The sequence below is a fragment of the Pygocentrus nattereri genome, chromosome 16 (assembly GCF_015220715.1).
Source record: "Pygocentrus nattereri isolate fPygNat1 chromosome 16, fPygNat1.pri, whole genome shotgun sequence".
Classification (NCBI taxonomy): domain Eukaryota; kingdom Metazoa; phylum Chordata; class Actinopteri; order Characiformes; family Serrasalmidae; genus Pygocentrus; species Pygocentrus nattereri.
Genome location: NC_051226.1, coordinates 36,026,923 through 36,040,687, shown reverse-complemented (window position 1 = coordinate 36,040,687; position 13,765 = coordinate 36,026,923). Strand labels below are relative to the sequence as shown.

At 42.2% G+C, this 13,765-nt stretch overlaps 1 protein-coding gene across 1 annotated transcript in view; it reads left to right on the top strand.

Moving 5' to 3' along the window:
- The window catches only part of scamp1 (secretory carrier membrane protein 1), a 46,939-nt gene that overhangs the window by 28,129 nt on the left and 5,045 nt on the right, over positions 1 to 13,765 (top strand). Inside the window, exons 2-6 of the mRNA XM_037546009.1 lie at positions 301 to 378; positions 1,578 to 1,688; positions 7,828 to 7,939; positions 9,572 to 9,700; positions 13,562 to 13,721. Coding sequence (XP_037401906.1) covers positions 301 to 378; positions 1,578 to 1,688; positions 7,828 to 7,939; positions 9,572 to 9,700; positions 13,562 to 13,721 — 590 coding nt within the window. The remainder of the gene's footprint in view (positions 1 to 300; positions 379 to 1,577; positions 1,689 to 7,827; positions 7,940 to 9,571; positions 9,701 to 13,561; positions 13,722 to 13,765) is intronic.

The window sequence follows — 13,765 nt, the reverse complement described above, 5'->3', positions numbered from 1 at the left end:
TTGTTTTGAGGTGATGTTTGCATGCATTTGAGTTTTTATGTTCGAAAGGTGCTGTATAGCACTGCGTGATGAGTAATCATGAGCTGTAGAAGGTCATCTGGTTTGATCAGGTAATCTTGAAGACTCTTTTTTTGACACCGCTCTTTTTACGGTTCGGTTTTTAGCCATGAGGTTTGTCTAATCAGTTGAAGTGCCTCAGGTAAGTCTGCCCAGTGCACCTGTGAAGGACAGTGTGGTCTCTGTACTGGGTCACCTCTCTGACTGACCATTGCGTCTCTGCTCTTCTCTCGCCTTCCTCAGGATCCCTCAGTGACGCAAGTAACGCGGAACGCCCCCCCTGGCCTGGAGGAGTATAACCCTTTCACAGATACAAAGCCGGTGAGTTGTTACAGAAGCTGTGTCGTGTATTCGCGCCATACGTAAGTGTATTAGGAAACACACTGGCTTCTGTTTATTTACAAGCTGCTCTGCAGCCATATGACAAATTACACCACTGCAGTGACTGGATCAGCCTTCATGTGCTGAGTTTTTACTGAAGCAGGAAAATCGGCTTTTAGCTTTAGTGCACCAGCCAGCTGGAAGGTATTGCAGGACATTCTGAAGCATAACATGCTAAAAATTTAATTAGGTCAAACTTTTAATCTCTCCAGTAAACCTGCAAGTAACTGATTTGATCTTTGTTGGTTCATATATAATTTTTGTTGTATTTAAAGCAGAGTTTTTTCCTTTAACTAAAAAGTAGCATTACTGAGTCAGGGGGGTAAAAACAGGCTAAAATATGATGTGCGGGTGCTGCAGCGAGTTGCACTGCAAAACGTGAAATAATCAGGGCCAGAGTGGTTTTTTTGGATCACATCCTATGTTTTTATAGGTTAACATGACACGTGCAGGCTCAACAACAAGATCCGGCTCAGTGTTTTTAGGCCTCAAGTACCAAATCAACATTTTCTTGATAAAGATATAATGACAGTAATAGATAGTAGATATAATAGATGCTCAGAAGGTGCGTCCTTCAAGTCTTGGCTGAGCTCCTCTTAAATTCTCTCTCAACATGCTCATAATCTTCAGATTCATCCGCTCAAGAAAGGAATCTGAAGCACAACTGGTGCGACAAAATTCGTCCTCACATCTCGTGCGATTTCACATTTCCACCACTGAGGTCTCCAAATCCCTAAAACTTGCGTACTGCAGCTTTATTTATTTATTTATTTATTTATCTATCTATCTTAATAATTTTAATAGATCATTTATATTTGCGGTTTTATTTGTCTTATTTTAGTTTTTCACTTGTAATTTTATTTCCTAATTTTAAGTGCTGTAGCCTCAATGCCTCTCATTTGTTTTTGCTTTTTTAAGTTATGTACACTCTCTTTGTGTTTGTTTACCAAAGAACCCTTGGAAAACCATGTTTTTAAGTGTGTACCATCTGTGGTCGTCCACACATTCCTCTGTACTTACCGTTTGGGAGAATAAGAACATGTATATTTGTGTGTGTGTGTGTGTGTGTGTGTGTGTGTGTGTGTGTATATTCTCTGTGTACTTTAATTTTGGTTTGCATATGTTTTGCCACATTTCAGGCTCCGCCTGGCTCAGCCCCCAAAGCAATGCCGCCCACCACCAACACACAGCCGGCTATCATGAAGCCCACTGAGGAACCACCAGCTTATTCTCAGCCACAGCAGACACAGGTATGCACACTATCTGTTCTCAGCTCTATCAACAGTAAAGCAAGCAGAGGTCACACATCCGCACCAGTACATCTGGAGTACATCGAGTTCTTGCATAATGGAGACACATCAGCAGTTTGCTCATGCGCTTTCAGACTCTGTCCAGCAGATTCACTGCTCAGGACAAATCACCTGTGAGTGTGAAGACGGTGCTGCGACAGGCAGGGTTAAAAAAAAAACCATCCTCTGCAGGAGCAGAGCGATGGATGGCTGCATGGATAGAGAGAGAGTGTACGCCATGAATTGGATCGATGCCTACAAACTGGCAAGTCTGTTTCCGTAGGTGGTTCCTTCACACAGTGCAGCAGCCACAGGATCTGTTTGGCAGTCTGGAGCCGACTCTCGGGAGATTCTGGTCCATACGGACGAGTTCTCCATGTGACTGTGCTGAAACGGCAGAGGTGAAGGAGAACCGTCACTGTGGGGAGCCTTTATCTCCAGGAAATGACTAAGGCAAACGTGCTTCGTCATCTTTTGTAAAGGCAGAAAGCGTTAGAATGGAATACTTACTGACTTATTGGCTGTGGTTCTATCACAGAGGTCACTCATAGGTGGACCGCGGTCCGAGTCCGGACCCGGACGCTGTCCTGTGTGGACCTGGACCTGTAACTTATAAACTATGGAGAATTATTTCATTTCGACGGGGTGGTCCTGTTTTAATCACCATAGCTTTTCTAGCCTTTACGGTGGCTGTAGCGCCCCAGGAGACTCGCATGCGTTGTAAATATCACACGTGATGCTACTCAGCCAATCAGATCTGTGCATTACGATGAGCACTGAGTCTCTAGGGAGTGATGCCACACACAGGGGTGAGGAGAGAAACAGCAGTCAGAGAAGAAAGTGAGTCAGAGGGAAGTTATTTCCCATGACGTGACTCTAATAAGAGAAAACTGACAGTAAATGTTGTTGAAATGTGACTGAACTGGACTTTATTTGATCTGATATTCAGTTGTCGACTGTTTAAGATGCTGATATTCCTACTCGGCTACTTCAGTAAACAGTATATTGCACTGAGTCATGATGCAAGTTAGACTTGATGTTCCAGACCTTTGCTTTGCTTTTCTCTAACTGGACCTTATTGACCTTTAATTAAAGACCCCTGTTCCAGGACATTTCTGCTCCAAGTAGAAAGTCTTATTCAGCACTGTAGATCAGTGCCACAGTATCTGCAGTCTTCTTTAATATAAAAGAAACAAAGGTTAGTCGACTCTTTCGAAGCATGTAGAAGGTTTCGCTCAGGTGTTTCGTGACCAGACGGAGAACTGCAGCCTGATCACAGTGGTTTCCTATTTAAAACCAGTTTGACCCTCTTGTTTTGGTTGGTGGGCTTGTTTATTCCATCTGTATTTTCCTGCGCTGGTTATGCTTGTAAACAGAAGTAGTTTAGCTGCTTTGTCGTTCATTTCAGTGTATTAGTAAGTGTACAGTGCCAGTACAAATTTGGCCTGACGATTAAGAACATTTTGTGGTTGATGGCAATTTAGGGTGCTAAAAATTCTGATCATCAGCTGATCTAGTTTTATATAATAATAATAAACATTTAAGTGCTTTAACGGCAGAAATAGGACTGTCTTTTCTCACTGGTCACTTTTCTTAAACTCATTCTTAAATAATGTAAATATTATAGCACTTGGGTGGAGTTACCCAGAATTCTGTGATTCTTTTTTTTTTTTTTTGTCAGTTACCTCAGATTTTTCTTATTTTCCATTATCTTTCTTAATAGAAAAGGTTTGGATACATTGAACTTTTTTGTTACGTGAAGAATTATGGATTTTTTTTTTGGTATCGTTTGTTTTGAATTCACTAAATATTCAAATGGAGCTTCCCAGTTACACACTTGTCAATGTTTGGCATTTCAGAAATAATCAGAGTTGCACGCAACTTATTCTGTTGCTTCACTAATTACCTTAATTAGCAGCTTATGTCTGAACCTTATCGTTCTGCTTAACATCTGCAAGTATGAAGTTTACACATTTACAGCATTGTTGTATTTGTGCAGCTCTTTTTGAACCTTCTAATAAACCGTCTTCTGTTTTTTGTTTGATGTTCTGGTGAAACCAGTTGTTTCAAAGTATGTGGTTTAACGTAATCAGTGATTTTGTTGTTTCATGAAACTTGTTTCCCCAAAGTTGAGATACTTGAGTTTCACGTGAGGTGCAATTTGGTTTCATGCAACAAAAGTTGCACAGAAGTTTCACCATGTAAAGCCAGCCAAAGATATTTGTCTGGAGACTGTGAAAGCATATACTGGTGATACCATGACCAGAAAAAGCCACTAATGTGCATTATCAGTGATTATTTATAGCAACCTGAAACCTTTGGTCAGTATTGGCCAGTCATTTCTGCCAGTTTGGACTCAACTACTTGATTGATTACTATTTATTCATATAATAATAATAATAATAATAATAATAAAGATATAAATGAACACATGGAAATACTCTAATCAGAAATTTTGGCTTTAACCCAGATTTTTTCCGTTTTCTATGCAGTGGTTGAGATGTAAACAGAGTCATTCAGAGTGGTTTGGTGTGAAACGCTCTGTTCTAGAGAGAGTTCACAGTGGTGCTGATAGCAACAAGACGACCACCTGTAAAAGCTCCCTCACAAAGTTCCTATATGAAATGATTATGATTTTACTGCCTGAGACACTGTTTTACAGCAGTTTTGTGATAGTTTTGGTCTAAAATGTATTCTAATCAGTTTATTTTAATCTATTCATAGTGGAGGGATACATGTAGGCTGTTCTTGGGCAAAATAGTCCCCAAAGTAAACATTTTTGCACCGTTTTGCCGTCAACGTTCCATATAAAACTCCAACTCGTGTAGGTTCTCGGGTGGTTCTGGGTGGTAAATAAAATGCCTATATCTGTGGTGTTGTCATGGCGATGTCTGGTTCCCATCACCACCACTGTAAATACATCTGAACCATTTCACGCCAAACCGCTCTGAATGCTTTTGTTTCTCATGCAGAATTTTTGAAAAACTGGTGAAATTCCCCTTGACGGCTGTTAATGGCTGTTTAGACCCACCGTAACAAAAACACAGCTGATTGGTTCAAAGACTTTAACAAAGACTGGCATCTCACTAATTTAACAAGGCGGCCTGTAATTGAAATTAATGATTGTGCTATAATAATTAAATTTCACTCATGTTTTAATGAACTGTGCTTTGCTGCGAATCCACTTAGTGTTTATCTGCTGAATTCGACATATTAGGGGGACAAAATATGAAATGTGACCTATGCAGAAGTTATGGCAAATATTTGAATTGTTTTTTTTTTCCCATTACACTTAATATAAACTGTCTGTAGAGGATGTGTTAATGTATTTGTTTACTTAGAAATTCAACAAAATGTCATTTGACCACAGGTCTTCCCACTTTTTGTATATGGCTGTACCTTTAGATGGTCATCTGAAGTGAAGCCCCTCAATTAAAAATAAATTTTAAAGCTGAGTGTTTTTTTAAAAAGAGAAATATTGGATCTCTGTGTTGTTAAATCATGAAGGTCTCTATCTGTATTGGAAATGAAGATGTAGTATCTGTAACTTGAGCATAATGTGGATCAAAGCGTCTTAAAGGTTATGAAAAATGACAAGACTTGACGTTGTGGCATATGTTCTGCCTCTCAGCCATGAGGGACATACGGAGAGTGTGGAGCTGAGTGTTGGGTGGGATGTTTAATTCAGCATGGCCCGAAGGGGGTCTCGTGCAGAGCAGGAAAAGGGGGCACTGTTTTCACAGAGACAAGGGTCGACAAGGGGGCAAACGCATACACATACAGCTGGGCTAACTTGATCACCTGGGTTCTGACTGGTCACTGTAGGTGAAGGAATGGTCAAGACCTTCTGAAGAAGATGGAGAAATTTGAATTTAATTAGAAATGTAGTTTAACTGAAGATGTCGGATTCGTGTGTGGAGGGACGGAGCCAACTAGAACGTAGCTGTAAGGCACTAACGGAAGGCCTGGAGCAGGAGCTTGGCGCTCGATCACTGGCACCATCACATGACCAGTCATGCCCCTGGTCATGAAGTGAGGAGGAGTCCTGATCCCTCAGCTGACCTACTAACACACCTCCAGCTGCCACATGCTGAGCCTCAGGGAAACACAACCGAAGTATGTTTGGTAGAATACAATCAGCACATTTTACTTTACACAACCCCCAAATTCAGCTTCGGCATAAGTGTTTGGAACTTACATACTGTGCAAAAGTCAGAGACCACCCTTCTTTTATTTAATTTACAGTCAAAACAACCATGACGTTATTAGTTTTTCACTGAATTCAGAAAACGTTCTAAACGGAAAATCACGCCGAAGCCTCAAAACCTAAACATGTCAGCTTTTTCAGCCTCCTTTCTTTTCAGGAGATGCGCTTTCAGTTCCTCTGCAGACACACCGCCAAAGCTCAGTCTCACAGTAAGAGAACCCAGTTTTGTTAAAGCTGTTTGAACAGGTTACACCACATTAGCTCTATGACTTGTGGAGGTAATACTTACGCAAGCTCTACTCACCACAGTACAGTTTGCTTTAACAAGTAGGAATTGTGGTGAAATACATGGGCATTGGAAAGGTGTTCCTCATACAAAACACAGGTTTAGACTCCCTGGTGCTTTGAGAAGTGGATCATCTGAGCCAGACTCCTGACCTGTCTGCTCCTCCACTGTGACTGCGATTCAGCTGACCACCTTTGCCAGGTCTCTCTTCAGAAAGAACGTCTTGCTTGAATAGGACCTCCTGGTGGACTAAAGGTCCAGAAGAAACTGGAACTTGCTCTAGCAAAGTCCTCCTTCAGCCTGGTTTTCCCTTCTTGGGCGTTCTCTTGAACCAACTCGCCACTGCTCAAGGTTAAACACAAGCAAAGCTTCATCTCCTGAGCTCCGATTCCAGCAGCCTGCCAAGAAACCTGCATGACCGAGACGGTGGGAGCATATTTAGAGTTGCAATCTGTTATGAATCGCAACGGGAGAGAGAGAGTTAGAGTGATCAGGGATGGAGGGAGAGCTAAAAAAGAGTGATGGAGGGCGAGCTGGATATTGTTGTGTTGAGAGAGAGCGAGCATGAGTGTATAATTCAGTCTGTAAATAACTGGATAGCAGCATATTTTTGGTGTTTTTGGCAGCATGCTGTGCATGAACTAATGATGCAGTGGTGCACAGCTGGCCAAGAAAACTGAACCGCCAGCTGCCCAATTACTTACTCAGGACAGTGTATACAAATGGCTGTATGGCTCATCCAGTGTAGATGGAAATGCCCTCAAGTTAAAGCTGAACACTAACCTCATCGTCACGGTTTCATTTCCATGTATTGGTGTAACACACGTTTGCAGTCCAGTTACTTACAGGCTGCACTGGAATTGGGCATTAGTGTGTCCAGCAAGTACAGGAGCAGCCAGCAGCCTAAGGTGTGTGCCAATTTTAAGACGGGTCTGATAACCAAAAACGGCTAGTATCAGATGATTTACACCACTAAGGTTGGAGTTACTTGATAAATCATGTACTGTAATTTTTGAGTTACTGGCAATCACTACTTGAAATGCCATGCATTCTTAATATAACTGACTTGTGTATTATCATTTTTTGATGTTTCTTGATGTTGCACAGCTTTCTCAGACATTTAAAATCATAGATATGTACTGTACAGCTCTGTTCATCATTCTGAACGTATTTGGTTTTTAATATATAATTGAAAACATTGAGTCCAAATTTTGAGCAGTAATGGATGCACATCAGAGGTGCTGGTCCTATTCAGATGCACACGAGTTTAGATGAGATTTTAGCCAGTAATCCGCAGGACGTCAGGATTGGTTGATGTTAACAGCAAGCCGATATTATCAGTCGGACCCTAGAACATACAGCACAGAGGCAGTACATAAAGCTGCTCAATGAATGTGGTTTGTAAACATGAACAGTTTCTTTTGGCAATTTGCTTCATACAGTCTGGTGTTTAGTGGCTGTTCTTACTGGTATCGGTGCTGTATACACTACCTAAACTTTGCCATTCACATATCAGCTCGTGTACATTGATAGACGGACGTGTTTGTCTCAGTTATGTGTTTGTCAGTACATAAGAGTGATTTTTAATCTGCGTGTACGTGTTGTAGGACCAGGCGCGGGCTCAGGCGGAGTTGTTGCGGAGGCAGGAAGAGTTGGAGAGGAAGGCCGCAGAGCTCGACCGCAGAGAGAGGGAGATGCAGTCCATCAGCGCATCGGGAGGTGAGAAAATACATTACCCAGAATGCCAGTCTGAACCAACGAGACCGATGACGTTATTTTATGTATTTATATTTAAAATGTATCTAAAGCCCAGCAGTGAGGAGCTGAACTTTCCCCTCCTCTGCTGTCCCTGCAGACGGGCAGGGTCGCCTACAGAGCGGCGCTAGTAGCTGTTAATGAAGCGATGCTCTTTATTTGAGGGTCTCATTTCAGAGGGAAGACTTAAGCCACTACCCCACACTCAGTTCCAAGGGGTTAGGGTGGCGCACGAAAACAAGGGGTAGGGCTAAAAATAAACAAACGGGCCCTCATGTAAACGATTAAGCATGAATGTGTCATCAGGGTGTTATAAAGTGGAAGCTTCTGAAACTATTTTAATAAAAATAAAGTCACTCACCTTTACCCTTTCATCAATAAAAGAAGAAAGGAGTTTTTGAGTGGTCAGTGGTAAATCTAAATGCTCCCTACTTTTAGTTGTCACTGATTAGGCCATTTGCTTTATTTGTAAGCTTTAGATGCATTATGTCCATTTATGCTGTGGGACGAGAGGCCAGTCAGCTGACCAGTTACAACTGAAACAACAAAGCAGTTTATCACAGGGACTTTCTAGTAATGATAACGCTATTATACACAGAATGGTTCAGAAGTCAGGCTTTCTTTTATTTAATTAATGTCAAAACGAGGAAGAAACACAAATTTAACAGATAATTACACAGAAGCTTCCAACACCAAGTATATCATTTTATATATATCCATATTTCATTTCTCCACTCTTTACTTCTGTGCACCTACTTTAACCTTCAAACCTTCCAATCAAAAAAACGAAACAAAATCTGTTCACAAAGAAGTCACTGATACTGGGTTGCCCTTCTGAGAGATGTTAACATTCACACAGACGGCCCCAAACTCACCTTAAGTGCCTCACAGATTTCTCTCTCATGTGCATCTAAAATGAATGAAGGAGATATTTCTGAGGAGATTAGATGAAAGATGATCCACTTGCACAAGGAAGAAGAAAGTCAAACATGATTGAGATACAAAGAAAATGGGAGCACCTACAAAACCTGGTAGACACCAAAACGTCCCCCATTAGATAAGCAGCAGTTAAAGCTCTCGTCTCTGAGAGAGAGGAGAACATCAAGCTGCTTCATATCTGAAAACATCCACAGGTGTTTCTGTCCATCCTTCCACTGTGAGAAGACCACTCAGCACTGTGGGTCTGAAAGGGAGTGTAGCTGCCGAGAAGAACCTGATTGAGAAAAGGAGACGGACAAAAAAGTTGAACGCTGAAACTGGACGTCGAAGTTGTCCAGAAAGGTTTCATGGCCTTAAAGTCTAAATTTGTAATTGAGAGAATGATGAGAAGCAGAAAATGCTGAACCAACTTTTAGGACTGAACTTTGGTAGGTGTGGAAAAACATCACCATGGATTTCTTTGGAGAAACGAAAGCAGGTGTCCTGAAGTTAGGATTAGTCCCTCTGAATATGGTGTGGAGAAGAATAGACTACATCTCCCATGACGCAGTAGTGAAGTCTACTAACACAACAAAACAAAACCAGATGATTCAGTGTGACTCCAGTATGGATAAATACTTATCAATCCTGGTTTTCCCTGTTTGCTCTCTCTTTCAGGGAGGAAAAACAACTGGCCGCCTCTTCCAGAGAAGTTTCCTGTCGGTCCGTGTTTCTACCATGACATATCTGTGGACATCCCTGTGGAGTTTCAGAAAACGGTCAAGATCATGTACTACCTGTGGATGTGTGAGTGTCCATTCAGTGCCTTAGTCCTTATGTCTGTATCTCTTTGTCCTTCTTAGCCAAACAGCCACTGGTCTTTGATTCAGAGACGTTTTCTCTCTGAGAAAAGATGAGCAGGAGACGTGCAAACGTGAAGCTGTCTAATAGTTCCTAGAAACTGCAGAAGAGTGTGAGTCACGCACCCTGTCGACATCAGACTGTTGTTTGTGATGTTCCTCTTGTAAGATGAGATGGAGACTCACAGAACAGCCCAGTGTAATGTATTAGCTGTTTTTATTACGCAAAATATCTGATCCTGCTGATGCTCTCGTGCTATAAAAGGTAGAGAAGCACATAATTACAGCTCACAAGAGAGAGTCTGTTATCGCGAACAACATCGCGGCTCACAGGCGCAAGCTGAAGGCGAGCAGCACATCGTGATTCTTTTATGCAACGGTTCTTCAAAACAAACAAGGAAAAAAACGTTTTTCTCTCAATTTAGCGTTTGCCCATTCCAGCCATTAGCTAGATTTCCCCCAGTCACATGACGCTACCAAGCTGGGAGGATAAAGGCTGAGCTTCCTCTGAGGCACATGAGGCGCCAGTGCACCTTCTGTAACTGCTGCATCATTGGACAGCTTAACACACTTGGAGGTGCTGAGTGGTAGTTCTGCTGCATTGCTTAACAGGGAGCCACTGGCTAGCATCATGCTGAGTCATGGATGGTTGTGGCATCAACTGGGAACAAACACATGATCTCCTGATGGTTGTGCCAACGCTTAAGGTTCATTTATTCTCGTACATTTGAAGAACACGTCCGTTTCAAACGACGTGCTGCCCACAGACTTCCAGTGCCCTTACTGCAGCGAGTAGTTGCAGAGCGCCCTCAGATGGACAAACTACGCCACAACAGCGCTCATAACACGGTTGAAAGATCTGTCTTCCACCTCTTCGTTTCTATTAATTCCCATTTATCGACTGTTATAAACGACGATACCAGTTTATCTGACATCGGCCGATAATATCGATAAGCCAGTTTATCGGTCAGGCTTGACTCTGCGTACTATGTTAGCCCCCTGTTCTTTAATGGTCAGGACCCACACAGAGCAGGTTCTATTTGGGTGGCGGATCATTCTCAGCGCTGCAGTAACGCTAACGTGGTGGTGGTGCTGTGTTAGTGTGTGTTGCGCTGGTACGAGCGGATCAGACACAGCAGACACTGCTGTTGTGACACTGAGATGTACTTAATGCACCAAGTGCGCTAACAACACATTCCTTCATGTTCTTCTCTAATAAACAGTGCATTCGTTTGTAGTTCAGAGGGTCGTCCTGAAGTCCAGCTCCAAATTAGATCTGTTCTAACTCAGTCAGCCCTCCTGCATACCTTCTTTATTACCAAGCCTAAAAATGGACTGTTGTGGTTCTTTGTCTTTTTTCACTGCGTCTGTTTAGCAGGGAGGACAAACGTCTCTCTGTCTTCTGAGACAAGGATTTAGTCACCTTTTGTGTTAGTACCTTTCTCAATTCCTAATTAGCCAGACAAATGCAACGCAACTCAGGCACAGTATAAGCTGAATCGCCAACAGCACAAAAGCAACTCTGTGGAAAATCCTTTTTATTGCAGGCTGGGATTAATGTCTGTTTGAAGTGCTCACTGGCACAATTGACAGGACTTTTATTTGCAGATTCCGTCTACAAAGAAGCGCAAGTTCAGGCATGGTGATGTTGATCATTGTTCCCAGGCTAAAAGCAGTTTAGAGTTAACTTTATAAAGTTAAAGGAATAGTTTAGTGAAAATCAAAGTTATATATAATTTTAAATGAAGACATTTAGTGTCTGAAGTTCAGTTCTTTAGTTATATATATATATATATGTGTATGTGTGTGTGTGTGTGTGTGTGTGTGTGTGTGTGTGTGTGTGTGTGTGTGTGTGTACTACCCTCAGAACCATTCGGACCTTCAGTAGAAAAAAGATTTATGTCATACAGTGTCAGCAACTGTATAAGACTACTTTAGGTTACTCAAGCGCCGACTCGCCACCATCTCTGCCTTCATGAGTTGAGTCAGGTATTTTGCACTGAGGGAAACGCAGTGCAGCACTAAGACTGGGAAACACTGCTGTAGGAGACCCACAGCACACTATTAGTCTTTCGTCCTCACATTTAAAGCCGAATTCCACACTGAGGAGGAATGCTGGGATCATGTGCCGAGTCATGTGACAAAGGGTGGTGACTGGTATTTGAGTTTCGGCTGATACGTCATTTGGGAGCGGAGGGTCAGGATAGGTGTGACGTCTTAAACGGAGTGAGTGAAGTCAGATACGGGGTTTGGATTGTGTTTTGTGTTTTTTCTTGTTCATTGAGTTAATACTTTTAATAATTTAAATCATTCGGTTCATTTCAGGACTTATTAAAGTGGCGTATTTAGACAACTTTCATTTACAATTGTGGTGATTTTTGTTTACTTACTTACTTACTTACTTATTTATTTATTACGACTGCTATTTGACTTGTCTTCCCTACTGACACAGATCACGTGCGCCGTGACCTACTGGATGGGAAGGGGTTTCGGCTGTACTGGGAGGGGTTTCTGCTGTACTGGGAGGGGTTTCTGCTGTACTGGGAGGGGTTTCAGCTGTACTGGGAGGGGTTTCTGCTGTACTGGGAGGGGTTTCTGCTGTACTGGGAGGGGTTTCTGCTGTACTGGGAGGGATTTGGTTTGTTGAATGCGTCTCGGAGAGACAGATTTGTTTACACATGACACAACTATGAAGGTTTTGCCCCATTGTTGGGTGATTGTGAGCTTGAATCTCAGCAAAAAGGCCCCCAAATGTTCTATAAATATTTTCAATAACACCCATTAAAAACACAGATTGATATCAGCCAATCAAACTATCGGTCTGGTTGTGGTATTTAAACCGTACAGGCACTGTTTCTACACTCATTGTCCAGTTTATCAGCTCCACTTACTGTAGAGCTGCACTTTGTAGTTCTACAGTTACAGACTGTAGTCCATCTGTTTCTCTGATACTTTAAAAGCTCCAGCAGCACTGCTGTGTCTGACCCACTCAGACCAGCACAACACACACTAACACACCACCACCACGTCAGTGTTACTGCTGAGAACGATCCACCATCCAAATAGTACCTGCTCTGTGAGGGTCCATGGGGGTCCTGACCACTGAAGAACAGGGTAACATACAGGGTAAGTATCAGAGAAACAGCTGGACTACAGTCTGTAACTGTAGAACTACAGAGGGCAGCTATACAGTAAGTGGAGCTGGTAAGATGGACAGTGAGTGTAGAAACAAGGTGGTCATAGTGTGATGCCTGATCGGTGCTTTAAGAAAGCCGTCTCATGTGAGAGTGAAAGCATGTGAGGGAGTCACAGTCAAACACGTTACAATAAAAAAAGAGCTCACTTTTAAGATCTCCAGCCAGAGTTATCACACATTTACTGGACACTGTTAACGGTGTAGCGGAATCCTCATTTAGAGCTCGGTGTTCTGATCACAGTAACCGCCCTGCGTTACAGCAGCAGCCGCCTTTAGCTGCACATTAACAGTCTCCCTGCAGCAGTTCCTTGGTTCGCTTCACCTGCACTGAATAATTGAATAATCTTTTTTTGTTCTGTGCGTTTTCGTGTTATGTTAATGAAGTCAGGGGGATTAATAAACCGACATGGCTATTAAAAAATGGGGCTTTACTGGATAGTTGTTATTCTTTTTGAATGAATTTGCAAAGTAAGAATGCATAATAACCTTTGTTTACACTTTGTCATGCATATTTAATTATGTTTTTACATTTGAAATGATAAAATCTACACACTGTTCAGATTTAAAGAGTCATGTTCAGAATGCTTGTGTGTTTGTGTTGTTCCTCTGCAGTCCACACGGCGACGCTCTTTCTGAACATATTTGGCTGCTTGGCGTGGTTCTGTGTGGATCCTAGTCGTGGTGTGGACTTCGGTTTGGCCATGCTGTGGTTTATGCTCTTCACTCCCTGTTCCTTTGTCTGCTGGTACAGACCTCTCTATGGAGCATTCAGGTAGTCACGCCTGCAGACAGGCGCTTTTACATTGGTTGTAATAT